We start from the raw sequence: 25,441 nt of genomic DNA on the forward strand, positions 1-25,441 counted from the left end.
AATGGCACAGCTAATTGGATTGCAGCCTGAAGGCTGAGGTCTGAAGAGGTAGCAGAAAGATTTACCTTAAAGACTCCTTAATTGTCATTTTTTTATCCTAATGGAGCCCTGAAAGGATTCTGCACAGCAAAGCTAATGAACCTGTCTCTGATATGAATGCCTCTCAGCCGGAAGCTCGCTGAAGGACAGGAGCGGGCAGTGTTTACCCTTTAAAACTCAACCGGCAGCAAAACACACTCCGCTGCTTCCTCTCACTCGCACTGCCGTCCTGTTAATAATGATGAAAAAGATGACAGGCAGAGCTTCAGCAACCAGCTTTCAGTTTTCTTTTTCACATTGTCTATCATACTTTGTTCACTCTTGCTACTCACATTGATTGGCAGCCAGACACAGCAGTGCTGCTGGAGTTTTCAAACACTGTGTCCACTCACTGTCCACTCTATTAGACACTCCTACCTTGTTGGTCCACCATGTAGATGTAAGGTCAGAGACGACAGCCCATCTGCTGCTGCACAGTTTGTTTTGGTCGTACTCTAGTTCTTCATCAGTGGTCACAGGACTCTGCCCGCAGGACGCTCTGGCTGGATATTTTTGGTTCTCAGTCCAGCAGTGACACTGAGGTGTTTAAAAACTCCAGCAGCACTGCTGTGTCTGATCCACTTGCACCAGTGCAACACGCACTAACACACCATCACCACGTCAGTGTTACTGCAGTGCTGAGAATGACCCACCACCCAAATAGTACCTGCTCTGTGAGGGTCCATGGGGGTCCTGACCACTGAAGAACAGGTTAACAAAGTATGCAGAGAAACAGATGGACTACAGTCTGTAACTGTAGAGCTACAGAGTGGAACTTTGATCCCAGGTGATGCCACAGCCTTTTGTGTGACAGGTCCATTTGAAAGAAAGCAGTTGGTAAACATGCAGAATTTACTGCTGATAAATTTGTTGACCTTTTCTCATTTTTGCACAATCACTGCCCATAATTAATATTTAACATTTTATGAGTAACATGTAAAAGGCTGAGCTTTATGATTTTATCACTGAGGTACATTTAAATCCATGAATAGCCATTTAGAGCATTCATATAAAATAGTTTAGTTTCACAGGATGTTGGGGTGTTCATATCCCAGAAACTCCATACCAGTGCACTGTAGGGCAGCTCAGACTTGAGTGTCCTGCTCCAAGGTACTCATTTCTTGGTTAAAATCAAGTAATTAATGAAGAGCATCTGAGAACATTATCATTTTTTGTTTTGCCAATACTCACACACATACACATTACCTTTTTGGCCATCTTTGTCATAGATTCTGATCTGGACCACCCCTGTGGTCTTGGTTCTCAATACTTCCACGTTCTTTCCGTCTCTCTTGTTCATGGTGCCCACCTGGGCTAGCACATCGTCCGCCCACCACAGCTTACTCCCTGGACACATATCACAAAGGCAACGGAACACAGTGAGTCAAAAAAGTCAAATAAACCAACTTTAAACCTCTAAACACTGCAGAGAAAACAAGGATAACAACAGAAGGCGGAGTGCAGAGTTGGTCTATATTGGTTATTCCATCCACCCCTGTGTCTCGGCTCATTTCAGCACACTGCCTGTATTTGGCTCTGGCTCAGTGCACTCTCACTGCTCTCCAAACTCAGACACAGTTAGCTGAGCTCAGTAATGCACAGAGCAGCACAAGTTGTGGGTCAAGGGAATAGCCTTTAATGTGGTCTCTAGACACTTCCTAAAATAAGTGTAAAAGTGTATCTCAATTCTCTTTCAATATAAATCTACTTCTGTACAATCGAGAGCACCCATTACACCACTCATTCAGGAGTACCCTATTAAACCACTCATTCAGGAGTACCCCATTACCCCACTCATTCAGGAGTACCCTATTAAACCACTCATTCAGGAGTACCCCATTACCCCACTCATTCAGGAGTACCCCATTACCCCACTCATTCAGGAGTACCCCATTACCCCACTCATTCAGGAGTACCTCATTACCCCACTCATTCAGGAGTACCCCATTACCCCACTCATTCAGGAGTACCCCATTACCCCACTCATTCAGGAGTACCTCATTACCCCACTCATTCAGGAGTACCCCATTACTCCACTCATTCAAGAGTGCCCCATTACCCCACTCATTCAGGAGTTCCCCATTACTCCACTCATTCATGAGTACCCCATTACTCCACTCATTCAAGAGTACCCCATTACCCCACTCATTCAGGAGTACCCCATTACTCCACTCATTCAAGAGTACCCCATTACCCCACTCATTCAGGAGTACCCCATTACTCCACTCATTCAAGAGTGCCCCATTACCCCACTCATTCAGGAGTTCCCCATTACCCCACTCATTCAGGAGTTCCCCATTACTCCACTCATTCAAGAGTGCCCCATTACTCCACTCATTTAGGAGTACCCCATTACTCCACTCATTCAAGAGTACCCCATTACCCCACTCATTCAGGAGTACCCCATTACTCCACTCATTCAAGAGTACCCCATTACCCCACTCATTCAGGAGTACCCCATTACTCCACTCATTCAAGAGTACCCCATTACCCCACTCATTCAAGAGTGCCCCATTACTCCACTCATTTAGGAGTACCCCATTACTCCACTCATTCAAGAGTGCCCCATTAACCCACTCATTCAGGAGTTACCCATTACTCCACTCATTCAGGAGCACCCCATTACCCCACTCATTCAGGAGTACCCCCTTACCCCACTCATTCAGGAGTACCCCATTACTGCACTCATTCAGGAGTACCCCATTACACCACTCATTCAGGAGTGTCCCATTATTCCACTCAATCAGGAGTACCCCATTACCCCACTCATTCAGGAGTACCCCCTTACCCCACTCATTCAGGACTACTCTACTGCCCCACTCATTCAAGAGCTCCCCATTACCCCACTCATTCAAGAGTATTTCTGGACTGCCCCACTACCTCTATATATTTGAGAGCATGCAACTACTCCATTCATTCAGGACTACCCCTCTACTCTATTCATTCAGGACTACCCCTCTACCCATTCATTCAGGAGTACTCTATTATCCAACTTATTTAGGACTACCCCACTACTTCTACATATCTGAGAGCACTCGGTTACCCCATTCATTCAGAAGTACCCTTTCATATCAGTATCCCAGTACCACATTCACTCGAGTGTATACATACTCTCTGTTCAGTCAAGAATACCTTACTGCTCCTATTCAGTTTGTTCAGTGATGGTCCTGTGGTTCCTCTGTCCAGCATGTTTTAGTCTTCCTCTGCTGTAATAGACCCACTTCAACTCAGGAAAAGCTTGTTGATTAGCTGATCATTTGGATAATAAAGTAGAAAAAGACCAAAATATGCAGACCAGTGATATTCCTGGACCAGATCTGGGAATCACTGACTTGACTAAAGTACCCCAGGGGGAAACTTTCAGCACTTTAGACCTGAGCGGTCAATCCCGGCGCAGCAGACTGTCATGTCCCACGACAGGGTTCAGTGAGCTGGTCCATTACTCCTCCCTCCAGGACTTCAGCTAGCTGGCAGCACATGATAAAGCCCCCGAGGACAAACAGCCCTGCTGTACGAGCAAAGCCAAGCACACAGTACAGACCAAAAAACACACTCCACCCAAAGTGTCACAGCAGAATGAGCTCCTTGTTACTGTTGATATATGAGGAAATAAAGACTTTTCTCTCTTGACGTCCTTGACATGCAGGCATTTTCAAAAATGAAATGAAATGAGGAAAAACGTATTAATAATTCACAATAATCTCCTTCCTCGTTCAATTACTCAGGGGATAGGGCAGTAAAAAACGGGGTTAATTAGGCATTAATATTAAAATAATGAGTGTAACAATCAGACAGCAAGGAAACAAGGGGACATGGAGGATGTAGAGAGAGAGAGAAAGGAGAGGGAGAAAGGGAGAAGAGTGAGAGTACTAGTGAAAGAATCAGAGCACGTTTTGTGAGACTAAAGAGAACACATCTATGTCACCACGGTTCACCGAGGCATGTTCTGCCAGCTTGTTGAAATCTCGGGGTTTTCTTCCTCGCAAACTCGTTTTCACTCGCTTCTTTAATTCCAGCACCTGTTCCTCAAGAACCCTGCGGTCAGAAATCTCCTTAGCAATGCAAAGTACACCCAGGCTTCACGCACATCAGAGCAGCCACGAGCCGCCTTCAGCCTCACAGCCTCGCAGCCTGCTGATGGCTGTCATATCATCATATCACAGAGGAGAGAGCTGCTATAAATTCAGCTGCTACATTAGGAGGAAAGTGAAAAAACATATATATATATATGCTGCCTGTCAAAAGTTTTGGTAAAATAAAATTGTGTGACATTAATTAAAATATCTGCAGCTTTTCAGTAGAAGTAAAAAATGTTCTCAACTTTTAATGGAAGTTAAAGGGGGAAGATTTTATAAAATTTCTGCCTAATTTAATTGTTAATATGTAAACAAAGTCGTTCAAAGTGGTTTGGTGTGAAATGCTCTGCTGTAGAGAAACAGAACTGTTCACAGTGGTGGAGATAGGAACCAGACGTCCACCTCTAAAAGCTCCCTCACAGAAAGTTCCTACATGAAATGGTTATGAATTCACTGCCTGATGACTGAGACACTGTTTTATGATAGTTTAGAGAACTTAAACTCCATTCATGGTGGAGGGATACATGCAGGGCGCTGTGAGGCAAAATAGTCCCCAAAGAAAACTTATTATTTCAGATTTTCCATCATCAACATTCCATCTAAACTCAGAAGACTCATGTAGGTTCACTGGTGGTTCTGGATAAACAATTTAAATAAAATGTCTATATTTGTGTTGTAGTCATGGCGACCCCTGACAACAATGTTCTGACAATAATGATATATAAACCCTAAATAAACAATATCTTAAAAAAACTCACTTAGCTGCTATAACCACTGTTCACACTCTGTTCAGACAGTCAGGAACACCTTGAAGAACTTTCAAGTAAAGAAAGTGCACACAGCAGTCGAAGCTGCTTAGTGAGGCCTTTAATGAAGTTGACTTTTGTCGTATTTTGCTTTTACCACACTGTAAACTCAAATTAGATGACTTTACTTTTAAAAAAAATTATGCAAACCAAAAAGTTAATTAACAGGTTCAAGCTTAAATAACTTTACAAAAGTTATAGTTACTTTCTAATTTTCAGTGATCCAACACTTCTACAATGAGTCATATTAACTCAAACTGCCCAGTTCTAAGTGTCCACTGAGCTGGCAGTGCTCCACTTTTACACATTCAGCTTGATCTTGAATTTGGCAGTTTAACTTGAATCAAACCCTCTTCGTTGTGTAATTTGTTGGCATCAATTAAAATAATTCCATTATATTAAATGGGCTGTTTTGTACAGTAGTGAATAAATGGCTTAGATAAGATTAGAATCACTCATTTCTGACTAATAGCTTAATGCCTGTTATAAAATGAATAGCTCTGGTGCTAAAATCTAATTGGCTGAGCCGCGTTTGATGCCATTGTAAAATCCACGATATACCACGGCTATGGCACCTCACAATAACTGAACTCTATCACTGCACCACCTCACGAAAAACCCTCCTACTGTTAATGAATAGTCTTTGACTCTAATGCTGCTCACATTGTGATTTACTGTAAATTTACTGTAAAACTGCAGTATAAAAGACTAAAAATGTCACCTGAATGTTTTACACACTTCAAATGTTCGTGTTTCAGTCAAAAGTCGCGTCAAACCCAGACTGAACCCCAAACGGCTCTGTACTCCCTAAATAGTGTTCTAGCTATGAAAGTCTAGAAGTTCTAGCCTCTACAGCCAAACAGTGCATCATGTATCGAGTGTGGGTGTGTCTGAGTCCCAAATGACTGTTTCTTAGCTGTATTCTGCTCTGTTGGGCTGCAGGATCCAGTATTTAAACTCCTACGTAGTGCACTATGTAGGGAGCAGGGAGCCGTTTGAGACTCAGCCCCAGTGTGAGAAGAGGGTGCCGCTGGATTGGTGCTAAATAAGAGTCACGGTGGTGATTTGGTGACCAGAATGACCATATGTTCATTGTTATACAATAAAAAGTTTAAAAAGTTCATGAATTGGCCGCAGTCTACAGTGATGGACGACCGAACGTTCACCTCGTTCAGTGGTCCATGTTTGCATGACAACGATACCATACTCTAAAGGAACAACATTTCTTGGTGGAATACTTGTTTATGTCAATTATTATTAATAATAACTTTAATTGTTTTCTGAATAATTGTGTATTTTATCATATTTTATGTTGGTCGCCGTTTAAAAAAGCAATAAGCCACTCAAGGTTGTGCGTTATAGTGATTTTATCACAGGGAGGGGAGTTTTACTCCACTTTATGCTGTGCCTAACAACACCCTTCCCTGTGATAAAATCACTGTAAAGCACAGCCTCAAGTGGCCTATTGCTTTATTAGACATGCTGTCAGCGTTAATGCCTCCAGACTGAACTGATAAACCTGGACACTAAACTCCATCATGGTGAAGATTACAAAATGTAAAATGCAAACTTCACATTTAACATGAAAATCTATGACACAAAAATAACATTTTGAAAAGAGAATTATAAATTAGACTAAACTGCTAAGAATTCTGGGAGGCTTTTTGGGCAAAACACTCTTCAGTCTGTAGGACTGAACCAAATGAACTAATCTTAACTAGACTTCCCTCAGTAACTAAGGATGATACAAGAAATAGTGTGGTACAAGATTTGTATTAGTCATTTTAATAAATACATCAAAAAGTAACCCAAAAAATGAAGTTAGTGCGATTATTGTTTTACAGTTTTCTCTCAAATATAAACCTGGTTTATCTTTAATATGCTAAGTTATTCCAAATACATATAAAGCAAGACTGACATGTATAAAAGAAGAGCTAATAAAGGTGGTGGTACATTGACGTTCATATCTCACATTGCACTTCAAGGGCTCCACATTAATAAGCTTCCTCTGCGTTTGAGACGGTATCGCTTTCCCAGCCTCTGCAGGCGATGCTGCCTCCTTTAATGAGATGCTGCATGTACTGACAGCAGCCAAATCACCTTAAATGAGGAGGATAAACAATAGCAGGCGATGCCGTGTGTGTGTGTGCTGGGGGGACCGAGAGGAGAGCGAGAGCACAGAGGACCAGCGCTTCATTAATTTAGGCCTGTCTGATGCCATCATAGACGCCGACTGGACTTTCAGCAGATTAAATTCTGACTGAAGAAAACACTGATTAGGGGGGGGCGACGCAAGAGTGGGAGTGAAAATAAAGTTAGTCTAAAAATGAGCTTTGCGTGAACACGCGAATAGAGCAGAGCGGATCGCGTTCCTGGCATTAACGCAATTTGAAGATCGTGAAGAGGCGCGAGTTTACTCTTTAACAGGAGGGAGATTAGACAGTGTGGGCTGAAAATTTGGGGTGGGGGGACAGGCTCTGAGAAATCTGAGCTTGGAAAGAAGTAAAACTCTTCTCTTCTTGTAAGTTAAAGTCCATAACATCCATATACGACTGACTGGCAACAACAGCTCTTTTAGAGTGAATTTGTTTCCAGTAGTTTAGCCCCGCCCATTCAGCCTATAGTATTTAGCCCCGCCCAGTCAGCCTACAAAAGTTTAGCCCCAGCATTTAGCCTATAGCAGTTTAGCCCCACCCACTCAGCCTACAGCAGTTTAGCCCCACCCATTCAGCCTACAGCAGTTTAGCCCCACCCATTCAGCTACAGCAGTTTAGCCCACCATTCAGCTACAGCAGTTTAGCTCCACCATTCAGCTACAGCAGTTTAGCTCCACCATTCAGCTACAGCAGTTTAGCTCCACCATTCAGCTACAGCAGTTTAGCTCCACCATTCAGCTACAGCAGTTTAGCTCCACCATTCAGTCTACAGCAGTTTAGCCCCATCAGCTACAGCGTTTAGCCCACTCAGCTACAGCAGTTTAGCCCACCCACTCAGCCTAAGCAGTTTAGCCCCACCCATTCAGCCTACAGCAGTTTAGCCCCACCCACTCAGCTACAGCAGTTTAGCCCCACCCATTCAGCCTACAGCAGTTTAGCCCCACCCACTCAGCCTACAGCAGTTTAGCCCCACCCATTCAGCTACAGCAGTTTAGCCCCACCCATTCAGCCTACAGTAGTTTAGACCCACCATTCAGCTACAGCAGTTTAGCCCCACCCATTCAGCCTACAGCAGTTTAGCCCCACCCATTCAGCTACAGCAGTTTAGCTCCACCCACTCAGCCTACAGCAGTTTAGCCCCACCCATTCAGCCTACAGCAGTTTAGCCCCACCCACTCAGCCTATAGCAGTTTAGCCCCACCCTTTCAGCCTATAGCAGTTTAGCATCACCTATCAGCTTTTTTTTTGGACTGCTTTTTGAACAAGGCCAATCAGAACAGAGCTAATTTACATATTTCAGCACAGTAACAAATAACAGTCTAAGATGTAAAGCGAGGGGAAACGGGGGTCGTGGGCTTTGGCTGGTTGAGTATTACAGTAGAAATCCTGTTCAATATAAATTTCCTCTCCAAATGATGTTTCTTTTTCCACTGATCAAACAAAGCAGCTCCTTTTTTTCCTCGCCTTTTTTAATTTTCACGTCGCTGCTCATGCAGGACCCTGGTTCTCCTGCCCAATCTTGGCTGTTACCATGACCACTGAGTTGAAGAGCAGCCAATCAGCATTGCTAACACATCATTTCTTGTGTTTCTAACATGATCAGAGAATCGAATTTATGATCACTGGCTCACATTCGGGTGCTGGAACAAAGACACCTGATACACTGAGCTAATCCCATTGAAATGAACCGAGCTAGTGCTAATGCTAATGTCTCTCCAGGTCCTGTCACATCTCTTGGGTTGGAAAATAGTCATGCAGTGGTCAAACATTATTAATAAAATATACAGATTAGGAGAATAAAATTAAAAAACGAACAGAGCTGAGTGTTTACAGACACTGACAGGCAGCGGACAGGGAAGCGCTCGGCTCCAGCTGGGTGCCGCGGTGGGAAAGTGACCTTGTCGTCGAGGCCGCTGGGTTCTGAGGTCCTTGCCCTCAATCTGAAAGCTTTACGCCCTTGAGTGAGACACTTAACCTCCGAGTTACTCGAGCGGAGCCCAGGCAGGTCAGCCTCGCTCTCCCCGGCCCTGGCCTCAATAACATGAAGGTTAAAAAATGACTTTTGTTTTAGTAAAGCTGGTCTTTTAACCTGGAACCGCAGCGCTGCTCTCGAACCGACAGAACAAGAGCTCTACTGGGCCTCGTCCCCCTCTTTTCCCAGAATTCATAACTTTCCTTAGCTATACTTTCTCTATGCAATTATGTAAATTATATAATTAATACAGTTACAGTCGTACACAAAAGTTTGAACTTCCTCAGTCAAACGACGCTTTGTTGGTTTTCTGTAGTGAATAAATTTGCACTATGAGGTAACTAATGCGTGGCCACGTCGTATTAATGTGTGGTAACAAGATCCTCGTGCATGGCCACGACTTAGTAAGGCATGGGAACGAGATAATTAAGTTGTGACCACGACTTAGTAAGGCATGGAAAAGAGATTGTGCCTTAAGCTGTGGTCTAGGCCTAATTATGTCATTCCCAAACCTTACTAAGTTGTGGCCATGGCATAATTATCTCATTCCCATGCCTTACTAAGTCGTGGCAGCGCAATGGTTTTATTCATACAGGGTGTCAAGCAGGGCTCCATAGTGCCGAGATTTGTGCACAGGCCATGTTCTCTGATATAATCTGCCCCCCAATTCGTTAAATTCAGCAAATTAACAGTAACTGTGCATTAAAATGTGCAGAAGTACGTTCTCTCTAAAGAATTATCAGTTTGCTGTGATGCCTAATATGAAAAAAAACGTGGCAAAAATGCGAAAAAAGACTCTAAATTGCTGTCAAATTCAAAAAATCATAATTTTTCTCCTTTTCTACTTATAGACACAGAGGTGTTATAGATTAAACGTTTTCAATTTGCACTTTCCACACAATTTCTCCACCTGTTTCACTGAGCTATGAGTGAGAGGTGATTTAACAAAATATAAGAAGAGGCGATCTAGAGGAAAGCACTCTTTAAAAAGATGGTCCTTCGTGGGTTCTTCAGAGAAGACTCGCGTCTCAATTTTTTATGTTTTTCAGTTTTTGACATAATCTGAAAATGCCTGTTGTCCTTTGCATTGTGTGTAAATTTCATGATGAATGGACCAAAAGAAACGACCCAGAATTACCTGGAAAAAAGTCTGGTTCCATTGACTTACATTAAAAGTTAAGTATGTTTTTTCCTTCTCCTGTAAAGTTACCATTTTGGAGATACGAGGTTTTGTTCCAACAGCAGCAATGTGGTTCTATATAGCATCAAAAAGGTTCTGCTGTTGTATACAAATTTGACATTGTAACAATAGCAGAACTTTTAGGTGGTATGTAGAACCATTTACAACACATTCTCCATCAATCTGAAGAACCATTTCACCATGCAGAGAACCATTTAAGCTTGAAATGCTTTTACAGACTTCTAAATAGAACCATTGTCTTCACTAAAGAACCCTGAAGAACACACTTTTGGGGAAGCCGGCAGGGAGACGAGCTGAGAGGAGGCGAGAGGAGCTGAGAGGAGGCAAAAGGAGGCGAGAGGAGGTGAGAGGAGGTGAGAGGAGGTGAGCAGAGCTGAAGGGGGTAATATAATCTCAGCAGCAGATGCTGTAAGTCAGGCTAGCTGATGATCCTCCACCTGAACAGCTGCCTCGCTACCATAGTGATTAGCGTCATTCCACGAACGATGAGGAATGTGCGCCTCCTGCTCTCTCCTGCGGAGGCCGACACCAAGTCTGAAACCCAGCGACCCACATCCATCACACTCCTCAAAGTCAGGACGCTGATCTACGAGCGGTTTCTGCCGTTTTACGTCCTAATGAATCTGACCGCGCCAGATATCAAAGGTGACCCGATCCTGGATTCTGGCTAAATATGGACGAGTCTCACTGAAGCACTTTCAGCGCTACTATAGTTTAATGAGGTCTTAATGTGATGGTTTAGCCAACAAATCTGATCTCCTCACCCTCACTGCTCCCTCTCAGTGCAGCCAACCAGCAAACACACCCGGGGGTCAAGGTGTCTTCAGGTTTGGGCTGGAGCTACAAGGAGAATGTTGCTAGGTAGTTGCTATGGTATCCCAGGTAGTTGTTAAGGTGTTGCTTTTGTATACCAGACAGTTGCTAGGGTGTTGGTGTCACAGATGTTTGCCAGGGTGTTGTTACGTGGTTGCTGTGGTATCCCAGGTAGTTGCTAGGGTGTTGCTAAGCAGTTGCTATTGCATCCCACATGGTTGCTAGAGTGTTGCTTGGTGATTGCTGTGCTATCCCAGATGGTTGCTAGGGTATTGCTAGGTGGTTGTTGTGGTATCCCAGAAGGTTGCTAGGGTGCTGCTAGGTGGTAGCTAGTTGGTGGTTATGGTGTCCCAGATGGTTGCTAGGGTGTTGCTACGGTGTTGCTACATGGTTGCTGTGGTTTCCCAGATGATTGCTAGGGTGTTGCTACATGGTTGCTGTGGTATCCCAGGTTGTGGCTAGAGCGTTGCTTGGTGATTGCTGTGCTATCCCAGAAGGTTGCTAGGGTGCTGCTAGGTGGTAGCTAGTTGGTGGTTATGGTGTCCCAGATGGTTGCTAGGGTGTTGCTACGGTGTTGCTACATGGTTGCTGTGGTTTCCCAGATGATTGCTAGGGTGTTGCTACATGGTTGCTGTGGTATCCCAGGTTGTGGCTAAGGTGTTACTAAGCATTTGCTATTGTATACCAGATGGTTGCTACGGTGTTGCTAAGTGGTTGCTGTGGTATCTCAGATGGTTGCTAGAGTGTTGCTACATTGTTGCTGTGGTATCCCAGGTGGTTGCTAAAGTGTTGCTAAGCATTTGCTATTGCATCCCAGATGGTTGCTGAGGTGTTTCTAGGCAGTTGCTGGGGCATCCCAGGTGGTCGCTAAGGCATTGCTAAGCATTGCTATTGTATCCCAGACAGTTGCTAGGGTTGCTAATTGCTAACCGCATGTCTAAATCATCTCTTGCCTTAAATCGTGTTGCTAATTAATCTCTAACAGACTTGACGTTGTGGTTCCTGAGGCTGTATGAAATGTTTTATTACCCCACACTGCCTAAAATGTAGCTAAAATGTAGCAAGTAACAGATGCTTATTAGCACAAATAAGTGCTTTAGTACATATTTATAGATAACAGTGAGTCATACAGTGTCAGAAACGACACAACCAGGTCTATTAGAGATACTGAACAACACTGAGGGTGATGGCTCAGTTAGCACAATGCTAATCGGTGGGGTATAAGCTTGCATTATTTTTTAGCCTTTTTAGCATCGTAGCTCCAGTGCTAAGACTAAAGAAGTCAAATACAGAGATGAGGCAGGTCTTAGCTGGTCAAATTTGGGGTAAATGCAATTATTGGCTGAAGTATCGCTTTAATTGTGTCTTATAAAGGAAAGCAGCTCTCTAAAGCAAACAGGAGATCTTGTGCATGTGCATTCTGTTTGATATTGGAAGCATTCAACTGTTATCTCTCGTAAGCTGAGGTTCCAGTAAATAAATAAATAAATAAATAAATCAAACCGAATGAATAAAGAAAAGAAGTTAAATGTTTCCTTGGACATATTGTCAGAGCAGACGGAGCCGGAGGTCTGGGCGAGTGAGTGAAAAGAGAACGAGTGAATAGAGCAGCAGAATGAGAGGAGAGGGGAAAACTGACGGAACAGGTTGAGTCTCCGGGTCACCTGGGACTCATCAGAGGAAAAACAGAGTCGCTCAATCAGCTTTGACTCATCGCTACTGATGTACGAACACAAAACATTGAGAGGAGATAAAGACGAGAAGGAATGAAAGGGGAATTCAGCAGGAACAATAACGTAGCTGACATCAGGAAAGGATCAGTGCAAGTTCAGCTCCGCCGAATCACTTCAAATCAACACAAACCTCGGAGCGATCGCACGCCCGCGCTCCATAAACGTCGAGGAGGGAGGAAAAGATCGTTATTAGGTTACATGGAGAAAGAGGAAAAACCCCAGAGCGCAGACTAATATCAGCTCTGACTACAGAGCCCTGCTGCACGTGCTCAGAGCGCTCAAACGCTAATGAAAAGAAAAGAAAGATCATTTCTCTCACTACTGTACGGCGGACGCTTCAAACAGATCCAGTGTTCTGCTGAAATAACCACTGCCTTTACAGGGACCTGCTTTACACCACACATTAAACATAACGCTAATAAAGCAGCTATTTCTGATGTTTGATGATAATCGTATTTATAATAATAATAATAATAACAACAATAAAAACTACTTCATTTATAGAACACTTTTCATACCAATGGCAGCTCAAAGTTCTTTACAGACGGTTGATAAAATTGAACAGTAATAGAAGAAATTAGTTGAGTTCTTCTATTATAGTTACTGTTCTGAAATGTTACTATCAGTGAACTAATTTAATAAAGAAAAGTTAAGAATGTTAATTTAAAATAATCTGAAACAATAACAGATTAAACTAAACTAGAGTGATTGCGCAGCTTAAGCAGTTGCTAATATGTTGCTGACCGGTTGCTTCAGCATCTCGGGTAGATGCAAAGATGATGCTAAGCAGTTGCCATAACATCCCAAGTGGTTAGTAGGGTGTTAGGTGGTTGCTATGGTATCCCAGGTGGTTGCTAGGTGGGTCCCTAGTTGGTTGCTATGCTATTCCAGATTGTTGTTAGGGTGTTCTAATGTGGATGCTATGGTATCACAGGTGGTTGATAGTGGATTGCCAAATGGTTACTATGGTATTTTAACTGTTTGCCAATGTGTTGCTAACCGGTTGCTAAAGTATTCATGGGGTTGTTATGGTATCCCTGGTATGGCCATGATATCTTATGTGGTTACTAGGGTGTTGCTAAGTAGTTGTTAAGTTGTTGTTAGGTGGTTGCTATGGTATCCCAGGTAGTCGCTAGGTTGTCCCTAGTTGGTTGCTATGCTATTCCAGATTATTGCTAGGGTGTCACTAGGTGGTTGCTATGATATCCCAGGTAGTTGCTAGGGTGTTGCTAGGTGGTTGCTTTGGTATCCCAGGTGGTTGCTAGGGTTTTGCTAATTGGTTGCTGTCATATCCCAGATGGATGCTAAGGTGTTGCTAAGCAGTTGCTATTGTATTCCAAATGGTTGCTACAGTGTTGTTAAGGGGTTGCTATGGTATTCCAGGTGGTTGCTAAGGTGTTGCTAGTTTATTGCTATAGAATCCCTGTAGTTGCAAGGTTGTTGGGTGTTGCTAGGTAGTTACTATAGTCTCCCAGCTGGTTGCTGGGTGATTGCTATGACATCCCAAGTGGTTGTTAGAGTGTTGCAAAGTGGGTTCTATGGTATTCCAGTTGTTTGCCAGGTCACTGCTATGGTGCCCCATGGTTAACAGGGTGCTGCTAATGGATCAACGTTTAAACATGGTTGTATGAAAATCGTATGTCCGATCAAAAAAATGTAAACAAGTGCACCAGTCTTGATCAGACCAAACATTCAGTAGTTGGAATGGTGTCGACATCTTGAAAACTGTGGGGTGAGTTAGCAGACAAAAATTCGACAGAAAAAGAAACAGAAGAAGAAGAATACAAATAGAACAGAATTGCTTTGCGATGCACCATCGCTAATAAAAAAGTTTAACACAAAAAGAGCTCGACTGCCTAATAAAAGCTAAACTGAGCTCAACAGTTTAGAAGCAGAATAACTGAAAGAGTCTCTCCACGTTCTCTGTGTTTTACTGAAGGAGTTCAGAAGGTCAGAATCTGCAGATCTGAGATCATAAACAGACATTCAGGGGCTTTAAGGTCATTTAGAGCTTTAAAAACCAGCAGCAGAGCTTTAAACTCTCTAAAAGACCCAGGTGATCTTTTAAGAAGATCATTACAGTGATCAACTCTGCTGGAACAAATGCATCAACAAGTTTCTCTGCGTCGCTCTGAGATAGAAAAGGCTGAACTTTAGTGACTTTCTCACGTGATACAAAGCTACTTGGCAGCTATGATGTTCCCCTAATGACATCACTTAGAAGTAACATGTACAAAGAGAAAAACAAAGGCCCTAAAACTGAACCTGTGGGACTTTTTGATTTTTTTGATGTATGATTTCCTAGTGAAACCAAAAACTGTTTCTTCATTAAATATAATTTAAACCATTTTAAAACTGTGCCTGAGAGGCCTACGCAGTACTGAAGATGGTGGACTAAAATCAGTAAACAGTAGAAGAATAGAAGGACTTTTTGCAGCACTAAGCCTGAGGTTTAATCTACTCTTCTCTTTCAATATCATGATTTATCAATGCTGTAGTTACATTTAATTGACATGGAAAGTTTGGCTTTTTAACAAGCATACAGCAAACCACTGCAGTGCACCCAGCAGTAAAGGCAGCATGGAGCTTCTTTAACACAGTGATAGGAAACACAGTAGATCACAGAAAGTTCCAGATCCACACACTGATCTATCTTGCTGACCAACTCGGACATGCGCACTCGCCAACTAATCTGGAGGACAGATTCTAATCAGTTAAAAGGGCCACTGAGCTAAAGGGCCAAGACTCTGAATGTTTCCTTTGGCCTAAAAATGACTGCATGATTTATTAAATATTCCTAAAATCAATCATAATTGATTCCAAAATCGATGCAGTTGAGTCACGACTCTCAGGCTGATGCATTAGAATGCATTTTCACTTCCCCACTCATTACCTGACAAACACAACTCGTCTCACTCACCCATAACAGCAAGAGCCGTCGCCTTCATCAGATCCTTCTTCAGACTGTCAATCACTTCCAGGCCACTCCCATCCAGGTTACATCTGTTAATAGTTCCATTCCCTGAGCTAATCCAGTAGAGTTTGCTGGAAGAGTAGTCTATAGACAGACCTGTGAAGGCAGACAGAGAGAAAATGATGAAAGAGGTACAAGATAGGTGTTTCTAATAAAGTAGCCAGTTAGTGGAAAACCGAGGTAGGTGTTTCTAATAAAGTGGCCAGTAGCGGAAATACAAGGTGTTCCTAATTAAATGGACAGTTAATGGAAGCACAAGGTGGGTGTTTCCAATATAGTGGCCAGTTAGTGGAAGCACAAGGTGGGTGTTTCTAATAAAGTGGCCAGTTAGTGGAAACACAAGGTAGTTGTTTCTAATAAAGTGGCCAGTTAGGGGAAGCACAAGGTAGTTGTTTCTAATAAAGTGGCCAGTTAGTGGAAACACAAGGTAGTTGTTTCTAATAAAGTGGCCAGTTAGGGGAAGCACAAGGTGGGTGTTTCTAATAAAGTGGCCAGTGAGTGGAAACACAAGGTAGTTGTTTCTAATAAAGTGGCCAGTTAGTGGAAGCACAAGATGGGTGTTTCTAATAAAGTGGCCAGTTAGTAGAAACACAAGGTAGTTGTTTCCAATAAAGTGGCCAGTTAGTGGAAGCACAAGATGGGTGTTTCTAATAAAGTGTGTATCTGACTGAACACCAGTGCTGTTGTTTTTCATTAGACAGTAACAGAGTGCACATCCACTCCAGTCTAATCTTGATGTTCCCGAGGGTGAGTTGTTTATTTACAGCATAATGGCATTAGTGTCTAAAAGCAGCCGAGCTTGTCTCCACACATCCACACATCACAGTCTGCTTCGCTCTTCTCCATCTACATCAGATACATAATTACTGTTATTAAAGATCCGCCTGGAGCTGTAAATCACAGGCACTGAGTGTCAGAAATATTTAGAGTAAAATGGTAAATGTGAAGGCGGGGAGGAAGAGGGGGTCAGTGTGTTTGAGATAACTCAATTCTTCTACAACAATTACTGTTTCTATAAAAAACACCGAGGGACCATAAACGCTACAAAAGTAAACTAGATTAACAGTTTTACGTGCGTTTTATGTGTGAAATCTGCCAGAAACATCTCATTAGATCTGACAGATGCTGCAACTTTTCATTCTCGGCTGGTTCATCTTTCATAGAATTTGTCATAAACTCGTTTGTTTGTTTTCCACATTTGTTATGAACACAATAAAAGCACCAACCAAACAAGAGCATTCAATCATTAGTTTGAAAGACACCAAGCCTGCATTGTTTACTGGTAATGCTGTCCAGCAGAGCCATGCGCTGCTTTAAAGGGCCTGTATGATCCAAAACTGAGTTTTCCTCACTTTTTTGAAGAAAAAAGGACTTTGATGTAGTATAAATAAACACTGCTCCAAGCTTAAAAACGTACTGTTCACTTCCCAGTCCATATATGGAAGCTAAGCTGCCTGTTTTGGATTAATTGCCTCTGTGATGTCACAAAAACCAACACATTTACATATTTCTGCCTACTCAGCCTGCAGCAGTTTAGCCCCACCCACTCACACTGACGTTATAAGAAGTGTTTCAGTTCAGACTGCTTTCTCAATAAGGCTCAGCCAATGAGAACAGAGCTCATTTACATATATCAAGGTAAAGGCACAGAACCTGGGATAAAGAAAGCTCAAAAGAGGTCATGTAGAAATGAATTTTGACTGGTTTTGGTGTACATAAATGCACGTTCCACACAATTTCTCCACTTGTTTCATTGAGCAAAGTAAAAAATAAACCATATGGGCAAAAGTATGTGGACACCCCTGCTAATTATTGAGCTCAGGTGTTCAGGTGTATGAAGCACATAGCCATGCAATCTCCATAGATAAACGCTGGCAACATGACACTCTCACGGGATGCCACCTTTGCCACAGGTTTGTGAAGTTTCTGCCCTGCTAGATCTGCCCCAGCCAACTGTAAGTGATGTTATTGTAAAATGGAAACAACTAGGAGCAACAACAGCTCAGCCACAAAGAGATAGACCACACAAACACACATATAGCATGTTAATCTCGCCTTTCCTCTGCTGCATTACTCGCTACAGAGTTCCAAACTGCCTCAGGAAGCAACATCAGCACAAGAACTGAGCATCACGATCTTCATGAAATGGGATTTCATGGCTGATCAGCTGCACAGAAGCCTAAGATCACTATGTGCACTATGTACCAAGCGTTGGCTGGCGTGGTATAAAGCGCCGCCACTGGTTCACACAGTTCACGACACAGCTTCTCTATCTGTCAGTCTGATGATCAATCTGGGTTTGGTGGATGTCAGGAAAACGTTACCCACCGGAATGCAGAGCCAAGAGTACAGTTTGGTGGAGGAGGGATAAACAGTAAAGTTTGGTGGAGGAGGGATAAACAGTACAGTTTGGTGGAGGAGGGATAAACAGTAGCGTTTGGTGGAGGAGAGATAAACAGTACAGTTTGGTCGGAGGAGGGATAAACAGTACAGTTTGGTCGGAGGAGGGATAAACAGAGTTTGGTGGAGGAGTAATAAACAGTACAGTTTGGTGGAGGAGGGATAAACAGTAGAGTTTGGTGGAGGAGGGATAAACAGTAGAGTTTGGTGGAGGAGTGATAAACAGTAGAGTTTGGTGGAGGAGTAATAAACAGTACAGTTTGGTGGAGGAGGGATAAACAGTAGAGTTTGGTGGAGGAGGGATAAACAGTACAGTTTGGTGGAGGAGTGATAAACAGTACAGTTTGGCGGAGGAGTAATAAACAGTACAGTTTGGTGGAGGAGGGATAAACAGTAGAGTTTGGTGGAGGAGGGATAAACAGTACAGTTTGGTGGAGGAGGGATAAACAGTAGCGTTTGGTGGAGGAGAGATAAACAGTACAGTTTGGTCGGAGGAGGGATAAACAGTACAGTTTGGTCGGAGGAGGGATAAACAGAGTTTGGTGGAGGAGGGATAAACAGTACAGTTTGGTGGAGGAGGGATAAACAGTAGCGTTTGGTGGAGGAGAGATAAACAGTACAGTTTGGTCGGAGGAGGGATAAACAGTAGAGTTTGGTGGAGGAGGGATAAACAGAGTTTGGTGGAGGAGTAATAAACAGTACAGTTTGGCGGAGGAGTAATAAACAGTACAGTTTGGTGGAGGAGTAATAAACAGTACAGTTTGGTGGAGGAGGGATAAACAGTAGAGTTTGGTGGAGGAGGGATAAACAGTACAGTTTGGTGGAGGAGGGATAAACAGTACAGTTTGGTGGAGGAGTGATAAACAGTACAGTTTGGCGGAGGAGGGATAAACAGAGTTTGGTGGAGGAGGGATAAACAGTAGAGTTTGGTGGAGGAGGGATAAACAGTAGAGTTTGGTGGAGGAGGGATAAACAGTAGAGATTGGCGGAGGAGGGATAAACAGTAGAGTTTGGTGGAGGAGGGATAAACAGAGTTTGGTGGAGGAGGGATAAACAGTAGAGTTTGGTGGAGGAGAGATAAACAGTAGAGTTTGGTGGAGGAGGAGGGATAAACAGTAGAGTTTGGTGGAGGAGGGATAAACAGTAGAGTTTGGTGGAGGAGGGATAAACAGTAGAGTTTGGCGGAGGAGGAGGGATAAACAATAGAGTTTGGTGGAGGAGGGATAAACAGTACAGTTTGGTGGAGGAGTAATAAACAGTAGAGTTTGGTGGAGGAGGGATAAACAGTAGAGTTTGGCGGAGGAGGGATAAACAGTACAGTTTGGTGGAGGAGGGATAAACAGTACAGTTTGGCGGAGGAGGGATAAACAGTAGAGTTTGGTGGAGGAGGGATAAACAGTAGAGTTTGGTGGAGGAGTGATAAACAGTAGAGTTTGGTGGAGGAGAGATAAACAGTACAGTTTGGTGGAGGAGGGATAAACAGTACAGTTTGGTGGAGGAGGGATAAACAGTACAGTTTGGTGGAGGAGGGATAAACAGTACAGTTTGGTGGAGGAGGGATGATGGGCTGGGCTGTTTTCAGGGTTTGGGCTCTCAGTTCCAGTGAAGGGTGATGTTGATGCTGCAGCACAAAGACATTTTACACAGTTATCTGCTTCCAGCTTTGTGTCAGCAGTTTGGGGAAGAGCCTTTCCTGTTCCAGCATGACTGAGCCCCTGTGCATAAAGCAGCTCCATAAAGACATGGAGTGACCAGTTTGGTGTGGAGGAACTCCAGTGGCCTGACCTCAACCCCACTAGACACCTTTGGGATGAACTAGAACGGAGATTGTGAGCCTGACCCTCTCGTCCAACATCAGTGTCTGACCTCACAAATGTTCTTTTTACTGAATGAGCTCAGACACACTCCAAAGTCTTGTGGAAACCTTCTCAGAAGAGTGGAAGCTGTTATATCTGCAAAGGGGGAAACTCCATATTTAATCCCAATGGTTTTAGAATGGGATGTTCAACAAGCTCATTTAGGTGTGTCCACATACCTTTGGCCTAAGAGTGCATCATCATGTACTGTGTGCTGTTCTGACTTTACCGACTGGTTCTTTCTGGTTCTGGTGGAGGATCTTGTTGTTGCTCCCATCCATGTTGGCCATGTTTACGGTGTTTCCATCTGTCCAGAACATTTTCCTAAGAAAACAGCACAAAACAACACAACAGTGTGTTGTAAATGCACATATGACCTCTCTGTCAAGCTCAGAGCTCCGTATGTCATGTTTACCATTCATATGCACCGCATGTCTACTCATCCTTACGGCGATCTGTGGTTTATTCACATCCGTCAAATAATATTTACATGTAAACAGCACAGAAACAATAAGACCCACTGTTGCGGCTGAAAGGGCAGAGCATTTTTTAGATGAAAAAAAAAGAAAACAACAACAATAACAGGCATCTGTCTGCAGCATCACCGAGGGCAACAAAACAACTGAATCAATCTGTCACTTTTTTGTTCACATATCTGGCAGCGCGTTATCCTCCGAGACAGATGACTTTCAGAAACGTCTCAGGAGTCGTTTTAGGTTCAGCCCGAGGCTGCAAATCATAACAGACGGATTCTGTGCGGAAAATGTTCAACAGCATCTCGGAGACGCCCAGCGTATTATAAACCGGCGCGTTACGGTAAGCGTACCGTAAACAATAGCTCCTTTTTTTAATCTCGTGGTGTCGTGATGTATGCAAATGAGCGAGCTGTCACTGACCAGCCAAATAAGGAGAAGATAAATGCTAGTGCTGGATTGGCTGATGCCCGGCGCTGGCTCGTTAAGAGCGTCTTAATGAGCGTATCTGTTCTGCCAGCCTTAATAAGCCGAGCGAGAGCGAGTGTGACGAGTTGGGTTATTGCAACATGCGCGAACACGCGGGGCACGGTTCGGTAATTAACTCTCTAACCAACGGGCCGTGTCTGCTCAGCAACTCCGACAGCAATTAATGTGAAAAACTTCTGCGTGGAACTGCGGAGCCTTTATATCGCAGGTATGAGTGTGATTCTGCATTGTGAACGCAGCTCATTCAGCTTCGCTTTCACTGTGTCATCATCAATCAGCTCTGCTTTAAAGGACCAACATCACGGAGGACTAAACTTCATCTCTCTAAAACAACATACGTTGAATTCGTCATGGTTGTGATGTCACAAAGCATGAAGAAATCTACACCCACTGAGCCTAGTGTAGTTTAGCCCCCTCGCTCATATGGCAGTTTAGCCCCACCCATTCAGCCTATAACAGTTTAGCCCCACCCATTCAGCCTATAACAGTTTAGCCCCACCCATTCAGCCTATAACAGTTTAGCCCCACCCATTCAGCCTATAATAGTTTAGCCCCAGCCATTCAGCCTATAACAGTTTAGCCCCACCCATTCAGCCTACAGCAGTTAAGCTCAGGGATAAGATGTGGAATATGACTCGTTTAAAGCGTTACCCTCTGGCTGGGTGCAGAACGAGGCCTCTGGGTTTGTCGATGCCGTGGATGATGGTGGTTTTGAGCGAACCGTCCAAACGAGCCACGTTAATCTGAGTCTCGTCGCTGTCGGAGCTCATCCAGTATATGTTCCTGGACAGCCAGTCCACAGCCAGCCCTCGCACGTTCAGCACATCTGCAGACACATACATAACAATATATATCACTGGAATCATACATAACCTACACATCAATACATCTATAACTAAAAATCTGCATATCTATCCATATACAGTATATATGTGTCTCTGTATACTGTTTGCTCTACATTACATAGATATAGTCCCCATAATTTACCAGTTAAATATGAAAAAAAAAGTATGAACATTTTTATTATTATTATTGTCATCATCATTGCAAACATTTCTAATAAATAACTAAATAAATATTGAAATATATATATATATATATACATTGTTTGTAATGTTAATTTTAAATTATGAATAGCAAAAAATAGACATCATAATTAATATTATTACTGTTATTAATTAACTTGTTGTCCCGTGCCTCTATAATTTATCCTTAGTTGTTGTAGAAGGTCAGAGTTTCTGAACCCACTCAGACACACTTTACCTCCAGACATGACCGTCTCCAGTCTGGTCCCATTAATGGACGCTCTTTTTATTGTCCGAGTTTTAACGTCGGCCCAGTAAATCCGCTCGTCCGTCGCGTCGTAATCCATGGCTGTGACATCATCGATGTCGGGAACGGTCAGGGCCGTGATGATGTTCAGGTACGGGTCATCTAGGTCCACACCTCGAATCTCTGACCTCCGAGCATAGAGCAGGAACCTCTTCACCACTGCAGAACACAACACGCAGAACACGCAGAACACGCAGAACACAGAACACACACATCAGTAAACATGTACACCTACTGATAAGTTACACATGTTCAAAGGTTTGGAAACTTTTAGTATATTAAATATTGCAAACTTACAGTATTGATTGAAATATTTATTATATTTTATTAGAAACTTTATTAGAAATTTATTCTGGATGTTAATTTTATTAAAACTTCTTTCTGGATATTAATTTTATAGAACTTCATTCTGTATATTAACTTTATAGAACTTCATTCTGGATATTAACTTTATAGAACTTCATTCTGCATATTAATTATATAGAACTTCATTCTGGACATTAATTTTATAGAACTTCATTCTGGATATAAATTTTATAGAACTTCATTTTGGATATAAATTTTATAGAACTTCATTCTGGATATTAATTATATAGAACTTCTTTCTGGATATTAATTTTATAGAACTTCATCCTGGATGTTAATTTTATTGGAACTTCATTCTGGATATCATTTTCTGACAGCTGTATTCTGGATATTGTTTTGTGATATTTATTTGCAACAAAGTTGATTTTATATAACTGAAAACACTGATTTCACACTTTTAGACTGTATCTCTATCTCATATACAGTTAAACCTACTGTAAAAACAATCGGCTCAGAAGAGCGGAAGATGAAATTCCACAGTTTTTAGGCTAATAGGTCACAGAATGGAGCGGTTCTCCATGCATGCAGGCAGAACCCTCTCAGCACATGCTCTTCTCTGAGAGACTCACACGGCTGAACTTTACATGTTTCTCTCTGTGTGTACGTCCTGTTTTTCTGCAGGGTTTTCTCCTCTCCTGACCTCTGCACCGCTTTCCAAGGTTTTAAGAACGGGAAATTCAAATGAACCTCCGTTCCCGCGGGTTACGAGTTTAGCTAGGTCACCGGGGTCTCCGGAGATGGGCTGGAACTGTTCCAAGATCAGAGTTTCACTCCGATTCACTAACAAAACTCTACTAGTGCTTAGAAAAATGGCCTAAAATTACTTAGCAGTGCATGGAATAAGCCTGTAAATCTGAAATGAACCAAAGAGGTGCAGAACCGACCATGGTGGCTGTGGAACCTTTACAGAAGAATGGCCTGAACCTTTCAGTTACAACAGCAAAGTGGGGTTTTATTCAAAACCTCTATAGTCTTTACCTTTATTACCAAACGATGATGATTGTAGGCCATGATCATCACAATGTGGCCACTAAAGACAACAGGAGAGCAGAGGCTCAGACTCACCTGGGCACGTGCAGCTGTTGCCTGACCTGAGGGTACAGGGTGGGGTTCATCTCACTGAGGGTGTGACTTTCCTGGGCAGGTGTGGGTGGGGTTTTAGCTCACCTGAGCAATCGCAGTTGAAGGTGTAAACTATTTTGAAAGTGTGGTTGAAGGTGTGGCTCACCTGAGCATGTGTGTTTAGGGGGTGTCTTGCTTTAGTAGGCATGGTTGAGGGTCTCACTTGCATAGGTATGATAGGGGTTGTGGCTTACTTTGGCAGGTGCAGTTAAAGGTGTGGCTTACCTGTGCAATTTCAGTTGGAGGTGTGACCTAATTTAGTAGACATGGTTGAGGGTGTGTCTGAGTAGTATAGGTATGATTGGGGGTGTGGCTTACTTTGGCAGGTGCGATTAAGAGCGTGGCTCACCTGGGCAATTGCAATTGGAGGTGTGACCTAATTTAGTAGACATGGTTGAGGGTGTAGCTTACTTAAATAGGTGTGATTAAGGGTGTGGCTCAGCGGGGCAGGCATGGTTGGGGGTGTCCCTCACCTGGGCATGTGTGTTTAGGGGGTGTGGCTTGCTTGAAAAGGTGTGATTGGGCTTGGGGCTCACCTGGGCATGTGCTTTTTAGAGCGGTTGTGACTTACCTTGTAGACATGGTTGAGGGTGTGTCTCATTTGAATAGGTGTGACTGGGGAGGTGGCTTACTTTGGCAGGTGCGGTCAAGGGTGTGGTTTACCTGGACAATTGCAATTGGAGGTGTGACCTACTTTGGTAGGCATGGTTGAGGGTGTGGCTTACTTCAACAGGTGTGATTAGGGTGTGGTTCAGCAGGGCAGGTGTGGTTGGGGGTTAGGCTCACCTGGGCATGTGTGTTTGAGAGAGAATGTGACTTACTTTGGTATGGTTGACGGTGTGGCTCATTTGAATAGGTGTGGCTGGGGGTGTGGCTCGCCAAAGCAGGCGTGATTTAGAGTGAGTCTTATTTGAACAGTGTGATTGAAGGTGTGGCTTACTTTAGTAGGCAGGGTTAAGGATGTGTGTCCAGCCTATTCAGGTGAGGGGTGTGGCTTACTTTCCAAGGTGATATTGAGTGTTTGGCTTATTTTGGCATGTGTGACTGGAGGCGTGGCTCAGCTAGATAGATGTAGCTTACCTGGGCAGGTGCAATCAGGGGTGTGGCTCACCTTGACAGGTGCGGTTGTTTGCAGAGAGCTTCATTAGATAAGGGCAGGCGCAGGAGGCGGAGACATTGTAGTTTATCAGACAGAGATGAGAGCAAGGGCCTTTCCCTCCATTGGCTTCACATGGGTTAGGAGCTGGGAGAGGCAGAAAGAAAAAGAAAAATAGAGAGAGAGAGAGAGAGAGGTAGAGAGGTAGAGAGAGAGAGAGAGAGAGCGGTAGAGAGGTAGAGAGAGAGAGAGAGAGAGAGAGAGAGAGAGAGAGAGAGAGAGAGAGCATATTTATTGAAACAGAACAATATCAGGGATGTGATGAAACACATTTCATGAGATCATTACATAAGACTGCCCATGTTTTATGTGTCAAAAACGTTGTAATTTATTCTTACATAGTCTACACAGGTTGGTTTGGCTCTTGAGCAGTGGGTGTGTCCATGACATAAACCCCACCCCCTCCGCCCACTATATTTTGATCGGCTGCACCAAGAT

At 43.3% G+C, this 25,441-nt stretch overlaps 1 protein-coding gene across 1 annotated transcript in view; it reads right to left on the bottom strand.

Moving 5' to 3' along the window:
• The window catches only part of lrp1ba (low density lipoprotein receptor-related protein 1Ba), a 333,352-nt gene that overhangs the window by 163,828 nt on the left and 144,083 nt on the right, over positions 1-25,441 (bottom strand). Inside the window, exons 28-33 of the mRNA XM_036564311.1 lie at positions 24,959-25,090; positions 22,291-22,518; positions 21,679-21,853; positions 20,295-20,389; positions 15,752-15,905; positions 1,280-1,421 (exon numbers count right to left, since the gene is read on the bottom strand). Coding sequence (XP_036420204.1) covers positions 1,280-1,421; positions 15,752-15,905; positions 20,295-20,389; positions 21,679-21,853; positions 22,291-22,518; positions 24,959-25,090 — 926 coding nt within the window. The remainder of the gene's footprint in view (positions 1-1,279; positions 1,422-15,751; positions 15,906-20,294; positions 20,390-21,678; positions 21,854-22,290; positions 22,519-24,958; positions 25,091-25,441) is intronic.

This window comes from Colossoma macropomum, unplaced genomic scaffold (assembly GCF_904425465.1).
Source record: "Colossoma macropomum unplaced genomic scaffold, Colossoma_macropomum, whole genome shotgun sequence".
NCBI classification, from domain to species: Eukaryota; Metazoa; Chordata; class Actinopteri; order Characiformes; family Serrasalmidae; genus Colossoma; species Colossoma macropomum.